The sequence below is a fragment of the Chelmon rostratus genome, chromosome 3 (genome assembly GCF_017976325.1).
Source record: "Chelmon rostratus isolate fCheRos1 chromosome 3, fCheRos1.pri, whole genome shotgun sequence".
Taxonomy (NCBI): domain Eukaryota; kingdom Metazoa; phylum Chordata; class Actinopteri; order Chaetodontiformes; family Chaetodontidae; genus Chelmon; species Chelmon rostratus.
The window spans coordinates 8,677,501-8,694,685 of NC_055660.1; the positions used below are offsets into that span (position 1 = coordinate 8,677,501).

Genomic DNA, 17,185 nt, shown 5'->3' on the forward strand with positions numbered 1-17,185 from the left:
GCACCGATACCGATATCCGTATTGGGTCTGATACTGTGTTCATGTACATCATATAACCACTCTGATACCATGGCACGCGATACCAGTCTGCGGCAACATGGCATTAACCCCTCGTCAGCTTAGCAGGTAGGTGGAGGAGAAACCATGTCAGCTGTTTGGAGATATTTCGGGATAAGCGATGATGACAACAGTAGAGCAGACTGCAAACGGTGCTCTGCTAAATTGTCAAGTGGAGGGGTGACAAGTAGCTCCTTTAACAAGCAATTTGATGAAACTTCTAAAGAGCCAACATAACGCAGAGTTCAAGGAGTTTGCTAATACTAGCAGTGGGAAACAGCAACGACCTTGTAGCTTTGCAGCAAAAGCTGGAGAAGCGAGAGAAAATGTCCAACAACAGAGGCTCATGCCCAGTACATCGCTCTCGATGACCAGCCACTTTCAGTTGTAGATGATTCGGGATTTCGTTGTTTTTGCTGAGTACTGGAGGCGAGGTGTGAGATTATCAAGCCGTCAGGAGCAGAAGCGGGAATATTTGTGTGGTTCAAGGCGATCTCACCGTTCACCAGTGGACACTTCTGGAAAAGACTCAGTTTGAGGATTTAACCCGAACCGTGCTTCAGAGACTTTTGACAAAACAAACAGACGAGGACCTTGGCATCAAAACAATGAAGGGCACCTTAGCCGCAGCCGTCAGGAGACGCTTCAGTGACACGGAAAAAAAAACAACAACACTTAAGTGCGTTGCAACTGTGCTCGACTCGAGGTAAAGTGCTTGAGTGTTTGTGTGCTGAGCATGTTGGAACCGTATCTGCACTGTGAATCGTGGTTCAGAGTTATCCTTACTAGCCTCTTTCTGGAGCTTTCATCTGCAGCCCATGGTCTTAATCAGCGGATGGAGTTCGCTCAGGTGTCTTGGAGATGGCTCATCATCATCACGTCACCTGCGAGTTGTGGTTGAAAGAGAAAAAGTGTACATTGAGTCAAACTACTATGTCCAAGGTTAACCGCCATATGTATTCTCATTAGTACCATTCCATTGATTTCTACAGATCTTAATCTGAGCTAATTTTTGCAAATATAAATGTGGTGTATTCATCAATACAGCCGTGTGTTGTGACAGAGAGAGCCTCTCTGTTTGTTGCCACAGAGGTTCTTATCAATGTATTGTGATGATTGAGCCACTGTGCTCATGTGATGTGCGGTGTGGTCATATGTAGTGTCAGTGCAGCAGGATGGAGGAAACCTTTCAGTTGATTTAGGAAGTTGTTGTATCATCCATTGAAGTAATTATATGTAACAGTTACTCATGTTGCGCGGCACTGACTCTACAGTGAAGTGAATTATTTTTCAGATTTGGAAGCAAATTTTTTGGCCTTGCGTTTTGTTATTCGCATTGTGACGATGTTTTCCGTGGCTTGATTTTGTGTTTAAGATGCTGAAGCGTTCTCGCGATTTCTTAGTAATTATCGTGTTTGATTTTTGATCATGTTTTCGAAGCCAAGATGTGCGTGGTTGGCGCGGAGGAAGGCTTCTCAGGGGGGGAAAAAATCTGTACATATGTGAGAGTAAATGCAGCCGCACACTCTCCTTGCACACACACACATGCACACACACACACACACACACATGCGCACACACAGACACAGACAGACAGACAGAGAGAGAGACATGCGCGCAAAGTATCACGAGTCCAGATGGGAGTGGAGTGGATCAATACAAAGACAGTGGGTCTGGTTGATATCTCTGCTCAATGAGTATCTCTCCCTCTCTGTCTGTCTTTTTTCTCTTTTGCTCCCTTTTCCTTTTTTTCTCCGTCTGTCTGTTTTCTGCTGCTTTAGTTTTTCTCTCCTATCCCTTTTTTCTCCTTTCTTCCTCTCCCATGTTTTTTTTCTTTTTCTCTCTCTCGTCTGCATGCAAACACGCACGCACACACACAATAATGAACACCTCAAAATCCAAAGCACGATCTTCCTATGGCCTAGTTTTAACAGCCTCCAATGTCATGCGAGTAAAAAATAGACTGACGGAAAACAATATTGAGATCTGTGGTAACAGAACTAGCCCAGAATCGGCAGAGGCAGGATCAGTTTGGCTCTTCTGAGCGAGGCAGTTTTGGCATGGATTTAGTCTGAAGAAGATAATCTCACTTGGCCATTCTGGGCTCACACAGGTGGCTGCGTTTGAGCTCCCTGGGGTAATGGCACACTCCTTAGTGGTGATCCAGGGGTCAGAGCAGTCAACTATAAACACTAACGAGATGGCTGAATCTTACTATGGTCATTGTGCTTGCTATTCAGAGGTTATGCTGAATGTGTTGATTTGGGAAAAGGCGCCAGCGTGTTTAAGGGTATTTGCTTGTTTTTGTCTTTTTGATGGGGAGTTAATTTCAACCAGGAAGCATTACATTCTGGCAAATTCTAAGTTAATATGACCAGTGGGATTTGTTTTACTCCGAGTCCTAAAATAAAGCACATCCCACACTCAATTGAAGAAATGTTTTGATTTAAAGAAACAGGCTGACCAGTTCATTTTCCTGCCCCTCAGTTGTTGAGATTCGCAGGGCTTTGTTTTTGTTTATTCAACATCTGCTGAGTTTTGTGCTCGTCCTCACGTATTCCTCACAACTCCAACAATTTTTGACTACAATTTATTTAGGCAAAGGTCTCATGTGGCTGCTTGTGTTTGAGAGATCTGCTTTCTTTTCATGTAAAAAAAATGTGTTTTGTGTAAGGACGGGTTTATATTCTTCAAAATAAGGATTTGAAAAAAATATTGTGGTTTTAGTGCTGAAACAGAGTTATTTTATCAGCACTAGTATCAAAAATACAATTGATATGCAGTCTTCTTTATATGATAGTGGTTGTTTTGTTTTATTTTTCTTGATGCAGTTTGTGTGAGGTCATGTTACGTTCCTAATTTCTTTCTTTTGGGCTGTGTGGTGACAACATTTTCTTCTGGTTCAGGCTGCCTACACACTTGCTTTGGTATTTAAAAAAGTTTAACAATTACTGAAATTTTTTTTTAGGGTTAAGGGCCAAGAATGCACCGGAAAGACTTGTCATGTGGTGATCCACAGGGGACAGTATTCGCATTCTCATACGAATATTTGACAGCTCGGTAAAATAAAAGTGAATAGGTTGAAATGCAAGAGAGGGTACTCCTAATTACTGGCCTCTAATTTAGCCTCTAAATATAGAAACTCTCAGGTATTTTATGAACATTTGAGTGCACCTTTGTTCTGAGCTCTCTTTTGATTTCAGTGAGTGCAGATTGTCTGAATCTAAAACCATTTTGCTCATGTTCCAGACAGTAAAGATGAGTTTAAATAATTCTTTAGTGTCTTTTATATGTTTTTTTTTCTTGGGGGAATATTTGCTTATATGGGAGGACTAACAACCGTTTTTATTGATCCATTAGGTGGCCATCAGCTTATTGATCACTCTGACCTGATTGATGTGAAGTTTGGCCAGTAGGCTGATTGATTAAATGATAATTGCGTGCGCGTGTCTGTGTGTGTGTGTGTGTGTATTCTCTGCAGGCGTGGCTGTGGAAGGAAAAGGAAAGGGACACCCGTCAAAGTCTTTGTTACACACACTGAGGAGGAGAGCGTGCCTGAACACAGCTTCAGCCCAGGTGTGTGTTTGTGTGTGTTATATCTGCATGCCATATTCTCGCTGCCATCATCTTTCTGTGTTTGTGTGTGGTGTGTGCATGTGCATCTGTCTGTGGGGCTGTGTGATTGGTATGGGGGTGGAGCGTGTGCAAGTGTGACCTACTTTTGTGCGTGTGTGTGTGTGTGTGTGTGTGTGTGTGTGTGTGTGTGTGTGTGGGTGCGCGCGTGTGTGTGTGTGCTTGCCTACGTAAGTGCTGCGATGTGCACCTGTGTATGTGCTCCAGGAGATGGGGTGATGACCTTTGTGTGTGTATGCGTGTGAGTGTGTGTGTGTGTCCTTGCATACTTGTATGTAATCCTTTTATACTGACTGTTGCTGTGCTCTCAGGTGATCGTAAGGAAGCAGCAGAGAATAAACGGCTCCCACTGGATGGGCCTTTCGACAGCACAGAGCCTGCTCCTCACAACTGGTGAGTGTACATTTGTGGGGGTTTTTTTTGCTGTTATGTTAAACCGTCTGTACAGACAGTGTGTAGCAGGTTAATGGATGGTTGAACAGTTTCTGGAGGCCTGTCTAAAGGCTACTTCTTGACTCAGCTTTTAGATTCGGAAAAGAATAAATGGTTGCTGATCTTAACCCGGCACTCGAGGACAGCTTTGTCAGGGAGCAGCACGTCTGAATCCCAGTCCTCACGACTCGCCAACCCTGTTGGTTTTCATTTTAGCCATATAATCAGGCTGATTTATACCCGAGATGTCAGAAGAATGTGGTTGACTGGCCAGTAGGATAGAAAATCAGCAGCACTGTTAGGACTAGGATTGAGAATCACTGCCCTGAAGCACTGGCATGAGCTTGTATGTGTGGATTCTTACTATTTAAGTTACAGTCATTGAGCTGCAGTGGATCCCTACTGTAAAGAAATGAACCCTATGGCTAAGAATCTACAATACAATGAGAAAATCGTAATTACAATTGTGTCATGTCTGTTTAGTTACCCTAATTGGAAAAACCCACATTACAACAATTTGTTGCACACCCACAAATACATACATGCAAGAGCAAAGCTGGATCACAGCCTTGAACCCATGCGTCTGACGTATGAGCCGTCTACATACAGTATGTTCTCATAGTGAAATGGATCATTTAGGACATGACAAAACAGAAAAATAGGGCTGCAAATTATGATTATTTTCATTGAGGGCTGCAGTTAACAACCATTTTGATAATCTATTAATCTGTTGATAATTACTTGGATTACTCGATTATTAATGGGATAAAAAGAAATAAGAAAAAATGTGTTATTTCCAGCATTTTATTGAGAAAACAAAGCTTATTCCTTATTTTCTTGTAAAATGATCTTTCAAACAAGTTGACAGGGCCACTACAATACAAATTTCAATTAAATAAATGAACATAAGGGATGCAGCCATGCACTGAAAATAAAAGTGCAATGTAACTAATATGTATTTAATCACAACTTTCTGTTGGTAAAAAATAGAGGATTTACTTTATGGTCTTTTCAGACGGGGAACAATTGACGCGCTTATCAATTCATTCTCAATGCGATGCGAGCGGGCAGGTAGACGCAATCCTGTAAAACTGTTGGTGTTGTGCTCGTCTCACCCACATGAAACTCTATGACATTACATTTTATTCTAGCGTGTCTCTGACCTAATTTCCGCTAATTAGTGTTAGCTAAATCTGCCGTCTCTGGGACAGTTGTGTCCAAGCTTGACCAAGCGTCTTCAGCGTTAGCTTTAAAAATAGCTTTATCAGTCCGACTGCATCGATCCATAACATCCTGTGTATCATTAGTTTCTGCCTCCACCATTTTTCAGTGCAGCGTCATTTCCTGTAATTCATCACGTGAGCTACAGACAGTAATGGCTGGCTCACTGCCCCCTCCTTTGATGTTATCACAGCGAGTGTCATGCATCATAACATTGTGGCAACTAATCGATGATGAAATTTGTTGCCAATAATTTTTAAAATCGATTTAGTTGATTAGTTGTTGCAGCTGTATTTTTATTGTTATTTCATCATTTAATTTTTTTTGTTATTAAATATGACGATTATTTTTCTGAATAAGTTGTTAGTCGATAGAATTAGTAAAATTTCCCAGAACGCGAGGAGAAGTCTTCAAATTTGTTTTGTCGTGTTAACAGTAAAAAACCCCCAAAACATTGTGATATTGATAAGATATAATAAAACAGAAAAGCAGCAAACACTCAGATTTAAGATACTGTCTAATTTTCTGTCAATAAACTAATTGTTGAGATGCTAAAAATGTATCACAGGTACTCAGCATGTCTTTCCAATCTAGGCTAAAAAACAAAGAGAATAGCATTGGGACAACAACACATGTTGTCTGATGAAGGAAGTGAATTTAACTCTCAATTCCTACCCCCTTCACCTCCCAGCGGTCCAACAGAGCAGGCTATTGGCAAAGTCTCCTCCGGATCCAAGACCGGCTCCTGCTCGGCCTCTACACCGACTCTAGCTCCTGCTGCTTCCTCGGCCCCAACCCCAACACCAGTCCCTGCTCCTGCCCCGGCCACTGCGACTTCAGCTCAAGCCCCGTCTCTGACACCCGCGTCCACAGCTCCAGCTGCCCCGACAGCCTCTGCTCCGGCCCAGACAGCCAGCTCCTTCCCTCCCTCCCCTAACTGCCGCATCCGAGAGGTCCACTGTGGCAGCCAGGTGCGATTGGTCGTCATCGCCATCAGAGACATCACCAAGGGGGAGGAGATCACTGTGGACTACAGCCTGACAGAGTGGGGAGAGAACCTGGTCAGTGCCTTGAATGACAGATCCATACACATATGTTTATGGTGTGGTGTGGCATTTATTCCCTCACTGTTAACCCCCCAATGTCTTGCATTTCCTTGTTCTTGCTCATAAATTGTCAAATATAGACTGACATCCTGATATTTCCAGTGCAGCTAGATTTTGAGAAGACATGTCAGCAATCCGAAAAACTGACAAGAAACATCACAACGAAATTGTGGAGTCACCATTTTACACTGATGTTCAACAGTAACTTGGGAGACATTCATTGCAAAAGAGGAAAATGCATCAGTCCTCTTTTCCAGCAGTAGCCTCAATAGACCAGAACACAATGAAGCTATAGGGCATTATGTTTGGATTGAGCGGAGCTACTCGTGCTTGCTATCGCTTTAACGTCTGAGTTTATGTTTTAATCTAACCTGAACCAAAGCATAATTTCAACCTCAACTCTAAACTCAATTTCCAATCAGAAACCAGCCATTTTATCTGAAATGATCTCACATTTCAGTTTTCTTCACCTGTCTGTCCTTGGTTACTTGGTCCTCATAGGTATAGAAGTATATTCACACACTGTGCATAATCTCTGATTACTTCAGATAGGCAACCATATGTGTATTCACACACTGTTGATCAGCCTCACACACTCACAGTCAGTCATGTGTGCGTGCATGCATCACACGCACGCACACACACGTACACACACGCACATGCACGCACACACACACTCACACACAGACACACACACACACACACACACACACACACAAAGCAAGGCATGGGGTTACCATGGTGATGGCTGAGCTCCAGTTCCCTACCTATAGTGCTTTAGCAACAGTAACCATGGTTATAACATGACATCTGTTCCTTTAATGGATCTCATTAGATTGGATCAATTTACTCAACAAAATGATGATACCAGAATCCGTTAATGGAAATTAAATTGACAAAATTGAGAAATTGACACCAGAGGTTTCAGTGGGACCACAGTTCCTTCAAGGCAGATTTTAACATCTTAAATGTGGCCGAGATAAAGTCTGAAACAGATCTTCTTTTTAACAGGTTTTTGTTATTGGCTGATTGATTTGCTCTGTTCTTGGTATTCCAGCCTGATTGGTTATTGCTTATGAGAAGTGAAAGCATGTCTCTTTTTGCTTCTTCTGTTTGGTTTGTTAGTGGAAGATTTGGAGTCCTAATCAACCTCTGTGCTCATAACTGACTGTGGAGGGGTGTCCTCCTGCCCTCTGAGTGACAGCTGAGGTTGATTGTGATGGCAAACATTAATGAGCAGTGTGCTGGCTGTTTTAATGCGACTGCTCTGTGTCCCACAGGGTTTCCGTGGTACTGTGTCTCCAGCGCAACATGAGTGTAACTCTGACACAGAACATAACAACAATATCAAAAAGGTAAGTGAAAAACATCCTGTTTCCTAAGAGCACACAGACTGATAAAACATTGGTTTTATTATTTTAGAAAGATACAACTAGACATTACGCTCCAAATTCAAGTCAACCCAGTTTTGCGGAAGATAACTTTTCACACTTTCCTTAATGACTTTCCCTAAATATTAACCAATTGCCTCACCAAGTTATGTTTTATTAAGTTTTCTCAAATTAAATGTCAAGACAAATATAAATACCACTTGACATTTAGGTCATTCTTAACTTGTATTTCCCCTTCACAGTAAAATTAAATGAAATATTCAAATCTAGGACTGCAGGATTTCATCAAATAGAAAAATTCAAGATGACTGGTGCATCACTTAATGTGGCTTTAATTGATATTTTTATGATGACAATGTATGAAATTGAATAAATTGCTTGTAGTGTTGAACCCTCAGAGCATTATCACCTGAATCTGCAGCTCTTCTCGGCTTTTCGGAGCTTCGTGGCAAGTTTGAGCTCAGTGTTTAGCTTTCCGACCCACAACTGGTTCACACTTGCTGCTCTCATAGCGTATTTCTTATCCACAGTAGGCAGCTGCTATCAGGAAAAAATCTCTAAAAACCCACTGTATACTTCCTGCTGAGTACCAAACAGCAGAGAGACATGGTTAATGACTAGCTGGTGAACATAGTAGAGCATTTAGCAGCTAAAAAGTCAGATATTTCCCTCAGGAGTTGGTAGAGGCCAAAAACAGACTGTGTATATTGAACTTACATTCATCAGGTGGCCAGAAACACGACCGAAATGAATACTGATGTTTCTCCGGAACTGTGTCAACAAACAACTGTTTGCTAACGGCCATATCAACTTATAAGTTAACAATGATGTTGTTGTTGTTTCTGCTGCCCCCAAGTGGTCCAAAAAATAACTTGTTGCCAGTTTGCGACACAATTTCCCCCCAAATTCATCCTGACATATTTGGTTTCTTTGTAAACTTTGTGATCTTCACCAGAATTTAGTGAGTAAACATTTGTGGGTTTTGTTTGGCTGCATCGCAGAGTGTCTACTGACTGTTTCTCTGCCAAAACAGTGGTATTAAAGAGGTTAGCTAAATTTATGTTTCTAAGAAAAAAAAACACTGACAGAACCTTCACTGTATGAGAAGCTTTGATGCCATGAATACATACCGTAAATACGTGCAGTGTATCTGATCCTTGATTCTGCTCTACGGTGCATTTCTCACAAATGTTTTACCTCGCCGTCTGTGCAGTCAGCAGCACAGATTCTGTACAATACAAACATGTTGTTAGTGAGCAAATGCTGATGCATTTGTGATGTGCCGCTGTGTCTACAGGATGCCACCTGTCTGGATGTGGGTGGGCAACACAGATGTTGGACTCAGCATAATCATTATCATTAAGTCTTCCTCCCATCCTCTTGATAATAGTTTTATTATGTGTAATATAAGTGAAGAAGTCATCTTCAAGTTCCTTTTAAGTAAAACAGCATAAGCAACTTCACCTGTTTATGCCTGTCAACATTGTCTGTTGTCTCTCCTAAATGGTCTGAGTGGGAAACATTGCAGCAATCACTGATTTGTGGTCAGATAATTTAATGTTGATTCTGTTGCCAGTGGTATTCACCTTTTACTTATTGCTTTAAAATTTAATGACTCCCCTGACTGTGCATCTGATTAGACTGGTGAAAACTGAACACATCTGTGTAGTACTGTCAGTAAGACACTCCCAGCTGTGATGGGGCCAACCTGTGACTTTGTGGTGACATCTGTGGGTAGCTGTTTTCAGTGGTTAAGTGTGCCAGTGACCTCTGTTGTTTAGGAAAAGCACCTGTTCTTCTCTCCAGACATTGAGAATGTCTTATAATACTTATTTATGCATTAATAATACATTTAAAATAAATTCAGAATACAGGTAAACAAATTAAGGGAATGCTGGTTTTAGAAAAGGTACAAAAAGGGAAATATATATTGAAAAAGTCAATCAACCAAATCTCAGTCCTGCTCAAATTTTTAAACGTTGTATTGCAAAAAATGTCTGTGGACAGTAGGTGATGTGCTTTTTTTCCCTCCACCCTGTCACTATCTCTCGCTTCCAGGAGGATGAGCCTCTTTCCCTGACAGCCCAGCAGCGGCAGCAACAGCAGCAGCAGCAGCAGCAGCAGGAGTACGTCACCCCCTCGTGGTCCCTCTCCCCCTCCTCCTCCCCCATCTCCCACTCTGACGCCAGTGACTCAGACGCCGGAGATGAGGACAACTCCAGCCCCCGCGGGCGTGCACTACGGCGTCGCAAAAAACGGCGCGGCACTCCTTCAAAGAAAAAGACTCCCCATCGGACCCCACCTGGGCGGCCACCATCAGTCTCCCCCACCAGCATTCCTCCTCACAACCATCCGCTTCCTTCAGCCCACCCTTCAGCGCAGTCCTCTCCTCCCTGCTCCTCTTCTTCTTGCCCTTCTTCAGCTAAGCCTGTGTTCAAAGCTCCGGCTCCGCTGGGATCCAACTCCACTAGCAGCATCAACATAAATGTCCCCAGAGGAGGCGTGTCCATAGACGCCATGCGTCAAACCTGCGAGTACTGTGGACGCCACTTCCGCTCTCTGGGCCGCCACTTAGATAAACACCACGCGCACCAACCAGAAGTATGCTCTGCCCTGGTGGAGCGCTACACACAGATGCCCCGTCTGCATGCGCAGAACACAACCCCCACCACAGCTCGCACACACACTCAGCAGCACTCGAAGTCGTCACAAGTCCCGGGACAGAGCCGCAGTTCAGATCTTCCACAGAGCGGCGTCCAGGACCTCTCCATGTCTCCGCCCACTCTCACAGCAGCCAACCAGTCCCCTTCCTCCACTGGGAGAAACTCCACCCCACCTGTGCTGACTCCTCCTCGAGGACAGAACGCGGTGCCAGTGTCTGTCTTAAAAAGAAGCCCGCCCCCTGTGGCTGTGACGCAGTCCAGGAAAGGAGCGATGAGGAGGCTGAAGAAACAAAGGCAGGAGGATGAGGAGGAAGAGGATGAGGTGGAGGAAGATGAAGAAGATGTGGAGGTCGTGGAGATAAAGAGGCCCAAAGAGGAGGATGATGTTGAGGTGGTGTGCCCTCAGTCCTTCAGCAGCAAGTTGGCCAAAGAGATGGAACCACCAAAGGAAGAGGAAGAGGATGAGGAAGAGGAAGAGGAGGAGGAGGAGAATGGAGTGATGGAGGTGGAGGATGAAAGTGGGACAGAAGATAAAGAAAAGGACCTGCTGAGGTAACTTGAGGTCTTTACCTGCTTTGTGAGCAAATTTGAGAGTCGAATTCAGTTAATCGTGTTGTCCACTCTATTATTTGTAGAAATTAGAGTTCCAACATTTAGTTGATTGATTGATTGATGGTAGATTGGCAGAAAATTAACTGGTAACTAATTGGATAATTGAATAATGACTGTTGGTCTGACAATTATAATATAGAAAATAACTATATATCATTATGGGCATTTTTCTCTACTGATTGACAATTTATGGACAAAATGATTCATTAAGAAAGTAATCTGCACATAAATTGATACTGACAATTAATGTGAGGTGCAGCCCTAAGGTGAATTACAAATTTTGTGACTATGAATCATCTGAAAGTTGACCCCTTGTAACTGCCGGCTCTGTCGTAACATGACTAGCTGCTACAGTTAGATTGTAGAATTCTGTAACAAACTTCCTTAATGTAGTTGTTGTAATTGAAACTAATACTATTCTAATCCAAACTCTCTGTTTTCAGTAGTTCGGGACGTCACCACTTGCTGCCCCTCCTCTCGTCCTTGTCGTCTCTGGTGTTGTACCTTCGCCGGCTGCAGCACTCGGCCTTCTTGTCCCTTTCTCGGCAGCTACAGTCAGCCGAAGCCTGGCGCCTTCTTTGCCACTCCAGCCTGGCTCTCCTCATCCTGTACAACCGGCGACGTGAGTGTGAGGTCTCCAAGCTTTCCATCGCTGAATATCGTGCTCGCGTCACTCCCCAGTGCCCTGTTCCCGTTCCACCTGGAGCCCCTCCAGCTCTCACCCCACTGGAGGCCTCCTTGTCCCCCTTTGAGCGCCTGGTGCTTCCTCACCTCCCTAGAGTCGGGGTCCAGGGTAAACGTGGACGGGTCCAGCCCCTCATCCTCCCCCCTCACTGCGAGCCCTGCTTGGAGCTCCTCCTGCAGACACGGCAAGATGTGGGAGTCGACCCTGCAAACCCGTATGTCTTCGCCAGGCCCTACCACTCCCCTGCAACACCATTGCGAGGCACCGACCTCCTCCGCAGCCTGGCTCGCTCAAGCGGTACCCGCAATCCCCGCGCCCTGACCCAGACCAGGGTTCGACGGCAGGTAGCTATACTGACCCAGCTGCTGCTGCTGGGAGAAGGAGAGGAGCCCGGGCAGCTCGGAGGCAGCGCTGTGGAGAGGCTGGAGCACTTCCTGGAGAGGGAGTACCATGTGACACAGAACTGCGCCGGAATTGGACAAGACCCGGGCCTGATGGGCAGAGTGGGACGAGTCGTGCTCTGCGGAGAGAGAGATGGAGTGCTGTTCAGAGGAATGAGCCTGAACCACATCTGCCTGGAACTGGATGGTGAGCTGGATGGATGAATGAATGAATGAATGAGTGGGTCTGGTGTCATTTTCTGTCATCCAAGATGAGCTGTATCATCCTTCCCTTCATGGTGTCAAACATCCCCTTACTGGAAACGGATTAAATGAGTTTTTCTAAATGTTTGTTTGTGAATAGAAGTTGTTTGATAGGAGAACATGCAGAGGAGTAGCGGATTAGACTAATGCAGTTTTTCTCTTTCTTTCCTTTCTTGCCTCCTCTTTTCCTGCAACCGTTCCATTCCCTCCTCTTCCCAGTTATGTCAGGAAACTCGGCGGACTCGTACTCAGAGGGCGAGTCTGAAGGGGAGCAGGTGAAGGAGAAGCCCGAGGCTCTCGCCCCTGCTCCTGCTCCGAATCCTACGCCTACCCTGCTGTATGTCAGGAAGGGCAAGAACAACGGGCGGGTGGGACGACCCAAGAAGCTCAAGAACAACCAGCTACCCCCTCCACCTCCTCCACCTCCACCAGTAAACCGCAGGAGAGGCTCAGGTCAGCTCAAATCAGGTTTGTTTGGGTTTAAAGTACAAGTGTAATTGCACAATTTAACCAAATGAAGGTAGAAAATTGTGCAGGTGAGAGGAAAAGTTGAAAACAGAAAGAATACAGTTAGTACAGTTGAGTGTGCGTGTGTGCGTGCGTGCGTGTGTGCGTGCGTGCGTGTGTGCATGCATCCAAGGAGAGAGAGGCAAAACAACATTCACAACATGGGCAGTTCAAGCTGTTTGGTTTCTCAGTCAGGCTCCATGTCAGTATTTGAAGGTGAAGCCAAACTGTACTGGTACATATTTATCCCAGCAGGCAAAGTTCACTGGTCGAATTGCAAGAAATTCAAACTGCTCAGAGTTCATACAACAGAAACTAAATACTAAAAACAAGTTTAGAATTTTCCATAAAGTGGCTAAAGATTTTAATGAATGAAATGTGTCCAAAGTTCTCCGTTTCAGCCTGCTAGTTGTTGGGAATATGGACGGATTTGCAGAGTGATTTAAATTTAAAGTTATTGTAAATCTGTTAAAGGGCCATGACTTTTATTTTCATCATCAGTTAGTCTGCCAATTAATGTCATTTAAATGTCAACATTAGATGCAATTCCTACTTCTAATATTGATATTAGACAATCAGTGCTTGCTCACTTTCTCACTGAGGGCTGATGGCTGAGGGCACTCTAACCTGAACGTCAAGGCGAAACGTGGTTGCCAAAACCATGAAGCATGTAAGGACATACCTGCAACTTTGGGATTTGAAAATAAGGGAAATTTTTCAGCACGCCACCCTGGGCCGTCCCAGCGCATTAACTCCGCCTGACATCTAGACAAGGCTACACACACTGAATCCTAAAATCACCACTAGGCAACAACTTGCTTTAAGACAAAAGAGCAACAAGGATTGGGTTAACTAGTTCCTACACTAAGTAAGTAGCTACAATTAGGCGGTCACAATCAGATAGCTGGTTGAAAGCGAAATGCTGTAAACGTCCCTGCATTACGTAACTGGAAACAGAAAAGGGCAGATAAATTCAGCACACAGTTTAAATATGTATTATGTGAAGTGTTTGTGAACACAGTAAGCTTCAGTTGTGATTTTGAGAGGCGGCTGGTAAGTAAGACAGTAGGAAGGAGAGGGTACTTTTGAATGTGTGGCAGACCTTTCAGGGATGCACGGGACCTTCTATAGGACCTGTTGTTTAAGTAAAATCAGTTCTCAGACAAATATGCAATATGTGTTCGGTGTACAGTACGTGCAGTTGATAAACTTGGTGCATTGCCAAGCGATTCAAATGCCAAATGTTTCTCATTTCATTCAGTGTCTGCACCTCACCTACATGTTCTTCAGTTTCATTGTACTTACAGAAAAATTGAGATTCACAGTTTATTGTGGCCTTAATAACAGCAGATGAGAAGAAAATCTCACAAGGTCCATTTAGTAGTTCTGCGGCTCTCGATCATATCACCTGGTCTTTATCAGCAGATGGAGAATGAAATTTGTACCTGAGCTTTCAAGCCGGCATAGATGAGATGTCCTTTAAGTAATTAGAAAAAAAACCCTGAAATTTGAACATCTATAGTTCTATTGCAGCTGGGCAAACTCCATCTGCTAATTAAGATCATGTGTTATGATTGAAAGCTCCAGATCAGTTACTAAATGGACCTTATGGTGAGATGTTTTTGCAACCAAAACGACGCTGCCTTAAATTTAACAAAATATTCTAAAATCTGAGGCGTTCAGATAGTTGTGACTTACAGTATAGATCAATATTTTCATCTTTCAATTAGTTCTTTAGTTTCCACTCTTGCCTACATAATTTACAAATTATATTAAAAAGAAATTCTTAGCAGGAAATTGTGTTTTAGTGATGCTAAAGCCTGGATTATAGTCCAGTGGCTGTTTGCAAAGCAGTATTTGTGGGTGTTTGTTCATGTGCATCCCCATTGTTGTAAATTTGGGGAGTTTTCAGCATGTGAGTGGTGGTGGGGGTCTATTTCACTGTTTCACTGTTTTTAGGCTGTATGAGACAAGCTGTTAAAACATGCGATCTCCATTCATGCAGGAAAGCGAGGCGTCCTGAAGCGTCCCTGGTCAGAAGCGGAGCGTGCCGCAGTCGAGGAGCACCTGACCCAAAACATCACCGAGCTCCGGGTCCCCGCGAAGGCCGACTGTGAGCGCTGCTTGCAGCAGTGCCCCCTGCTGGTCAGCAACCACCGTGACTGGCGAGCCATTAAGTTCTACTGCCACAACCGCATTCAGCTGCTGAAGAAGAACCAGCGGCGTGAAAGTGAGCCCCAGCCCCTCACTGTCTGCTGAGGTGCAGGGAGGGGGGATGTCTGGTGTGGTGCCGCTGATCAGCGCAGATTCTCAAATGGTACCCTGCTGACAAGGAAGTGCACTAATTTTGAGAGGACGGTCCTAAATTTCACTCCACTCTTCTGGTAGCGTGGGTTTGTTTTTGCCATGGCTTCTAATTTGACACGTGATGGCATTTTTATTTTGAGCCATACAAGAAAGAAACTTCAATTTAACTTCTTTGCTGCTTTAAGGTCTTAAAAAAAAATGACACTAGAGTCTTTATGGTGCGCCTGATTTGAGGGTTACAGTGCCAGTCTTGTCAAAAGCAGTGCACTTGGACGGGTGCCGTTTGAGACATGCCTCGGGGGACTTCAGAGACCACGGCACCGGCAGCAGTCTGTGTTGTGTTGTATATGGACATTTTTTCTCTCCTTCCAAAAAGGATACACTAAACTGAAATGTAAACAAGGAGGCAGTTGAGCCCTACAGTGTTGTTATATGGACGTCGTGAAGTAGCATTAGCGTTTTATGCACTTGGAGACGTTAATAGGACAAATGGCCTGTGTTTGGGCCACACTTTTCTAAATAGTGGCTATATAACTAGAGTAGGCCTAATTACTGCTAACCTAGAAGAATAGCCGGATCTTTTCTCAAAGGAACTAGTTCTTCTTTTCATACAACTGACTGTGCAATTCTGACTATGGTTTCATTATATTTGGACCTTGATTTACATGTAAGGTACTAGGTGATGAATGAGTTACTCTTTTGCAGTTACTATGACGTTTTTATTTTCTTTTAAATTAAAATGAAACACAACATTACGAGGGAGATGAGTGAGAGTTGTGGGTTTCATGAAAGAGACAATTAAATGGCCTCAGAATGTTATGAAGTTACTTTTGGATACCTAAGATGTTTAGTTAAACCACAAAGTCCAGAAACATGAGAACTGTTCTGGAACCTGTTGCTTTGGAGCCCCCCCCCCCTACCCGAAGACCAGTACAGTACGTTCTCGTTTCCTATTTTTTGTTGTTTTTTTCAGCCTGTTGCACATTTGTTATTCAAAGCAGTAAAAAAGGTGCTATAGGCCAATAAGCTGGATATCACTTTATATGTGGAGAGGAGATTTCCCCTGGTTGTGTTAAACGTTTCTTAAAAAGTGGGCATTTATCAGAGAAGTGATTGTTCTGTGTCGCCACGTTTGTTGCATTGTCTGTGTTGTTTTTTTCCAACGGCTAGAGCTCCTCCTGTCCTTTCCCAGCCACACTACACGGTTTGCAGCTCGACCAGATTTTTGGTTTCTCTTCAGTGTTGCTGGAAATCTGCGTCCAATCGGACTAAAATCTCCACGAAACCTCAAGATAGATACTTGAAGTTATTTAAACCTTTTGCAGAATCTTTGTGTTCTTTCTTGCTCTAGCCTTGCCAGTTACATTGTACATAACAAATATATTATCATTATGCTAACTGGTTGTTTGTGCTAGACTATATGTAGCTTTTTCCATTTCTGAGTTATTGCTATCTGTACATAAGCCTGTTTGTAAATACTCCTCAGAGAAACAAAGAAAAACACAATGTATGACATGCCTTGGTTATTGTGTTATGTTTTCTCTTTTTTATAAGTCTTATAAAAATTTAAAGCTCTATATTTTGTGCTGTGGTTATTTGTTCCAATGCAGTTCACCAAAAGTGAAATGTTTCTCTCTGGTAAAAACATTGTGATTTGTAATTTATTTGTTGGAAATGATGGTCACTACCACATGCAATTCACTGTTAGAACACTAGATGGAGGTGTTGGTTCATAAACCACAATTTTCAACAAGTACAGTGAGGCAGAGATGTTCAGCTAGTTAAAATACCTTTCTCCCCTGGATCTAAACCTGCTACGTGGATTCATGTGTAGACAGTATGACTCATCTGTAGGTACCAGAGAAGGCAGGACGAGGTAATTTCATCAGATTCTGGCCTCCACCCCGGCAACTCTGTTGGCTCCTGA

At 43.6% G+C, this 17,185-nt stretch overlaps 1 protein-coding gene across 3 annotated transcripts in view; it reads left to right on the forward strand.

Annotated features, from left to right (window-relative positions):
• si:dkey-117m1.4 (flocculation protein FLO11) overlaps positions 1-16,829 on the forward strand; it is a 21,358-nt gene extending 4,529 nt beyond the window's left edge. The window contains exons 2-9 of one of the 3 annotated variants that reach the window (XM_041934239.1): positions 3,539-3,633; positions 4,002-4,083; positions 6,035-6,404; positions 7,730-7,804; positions 9,899-11,055; positions 11,559-12,388; positions 12,664-12,912; positions 14,957-16,829. In XM_041934239.1, coding sequence (XP_041790173.1) covers positions 3,539-3,633; positions 4,002-4,083; positions 6,035-6,404; positions 7,730-7,804; positions 9,899-11,055; positions 11,559-12,388; positions 12,664-12,912; positions 14,957-15,210 — 3,112 coding nt within the window. In that variant the 3' untranslated portion in view covers positions 15,211-16,829. The remainder of the gene's footprint in view (positions 1-3,538; positions 3,634-4,001; positions 4,084-6,034; positions 6,405-7,729; positions 7,805-9,898; positions 11,056-11,558; positions 12,389-12,663; positions 12,913-14,956) is intronic. The other 2 variants (XM_041934241.1, XM_041934240.1) reach the window with 2 other exon arrangements.
• The last annotated feature ends 356 nt before the right edge of the window (positions 16,830-17,185 follow it).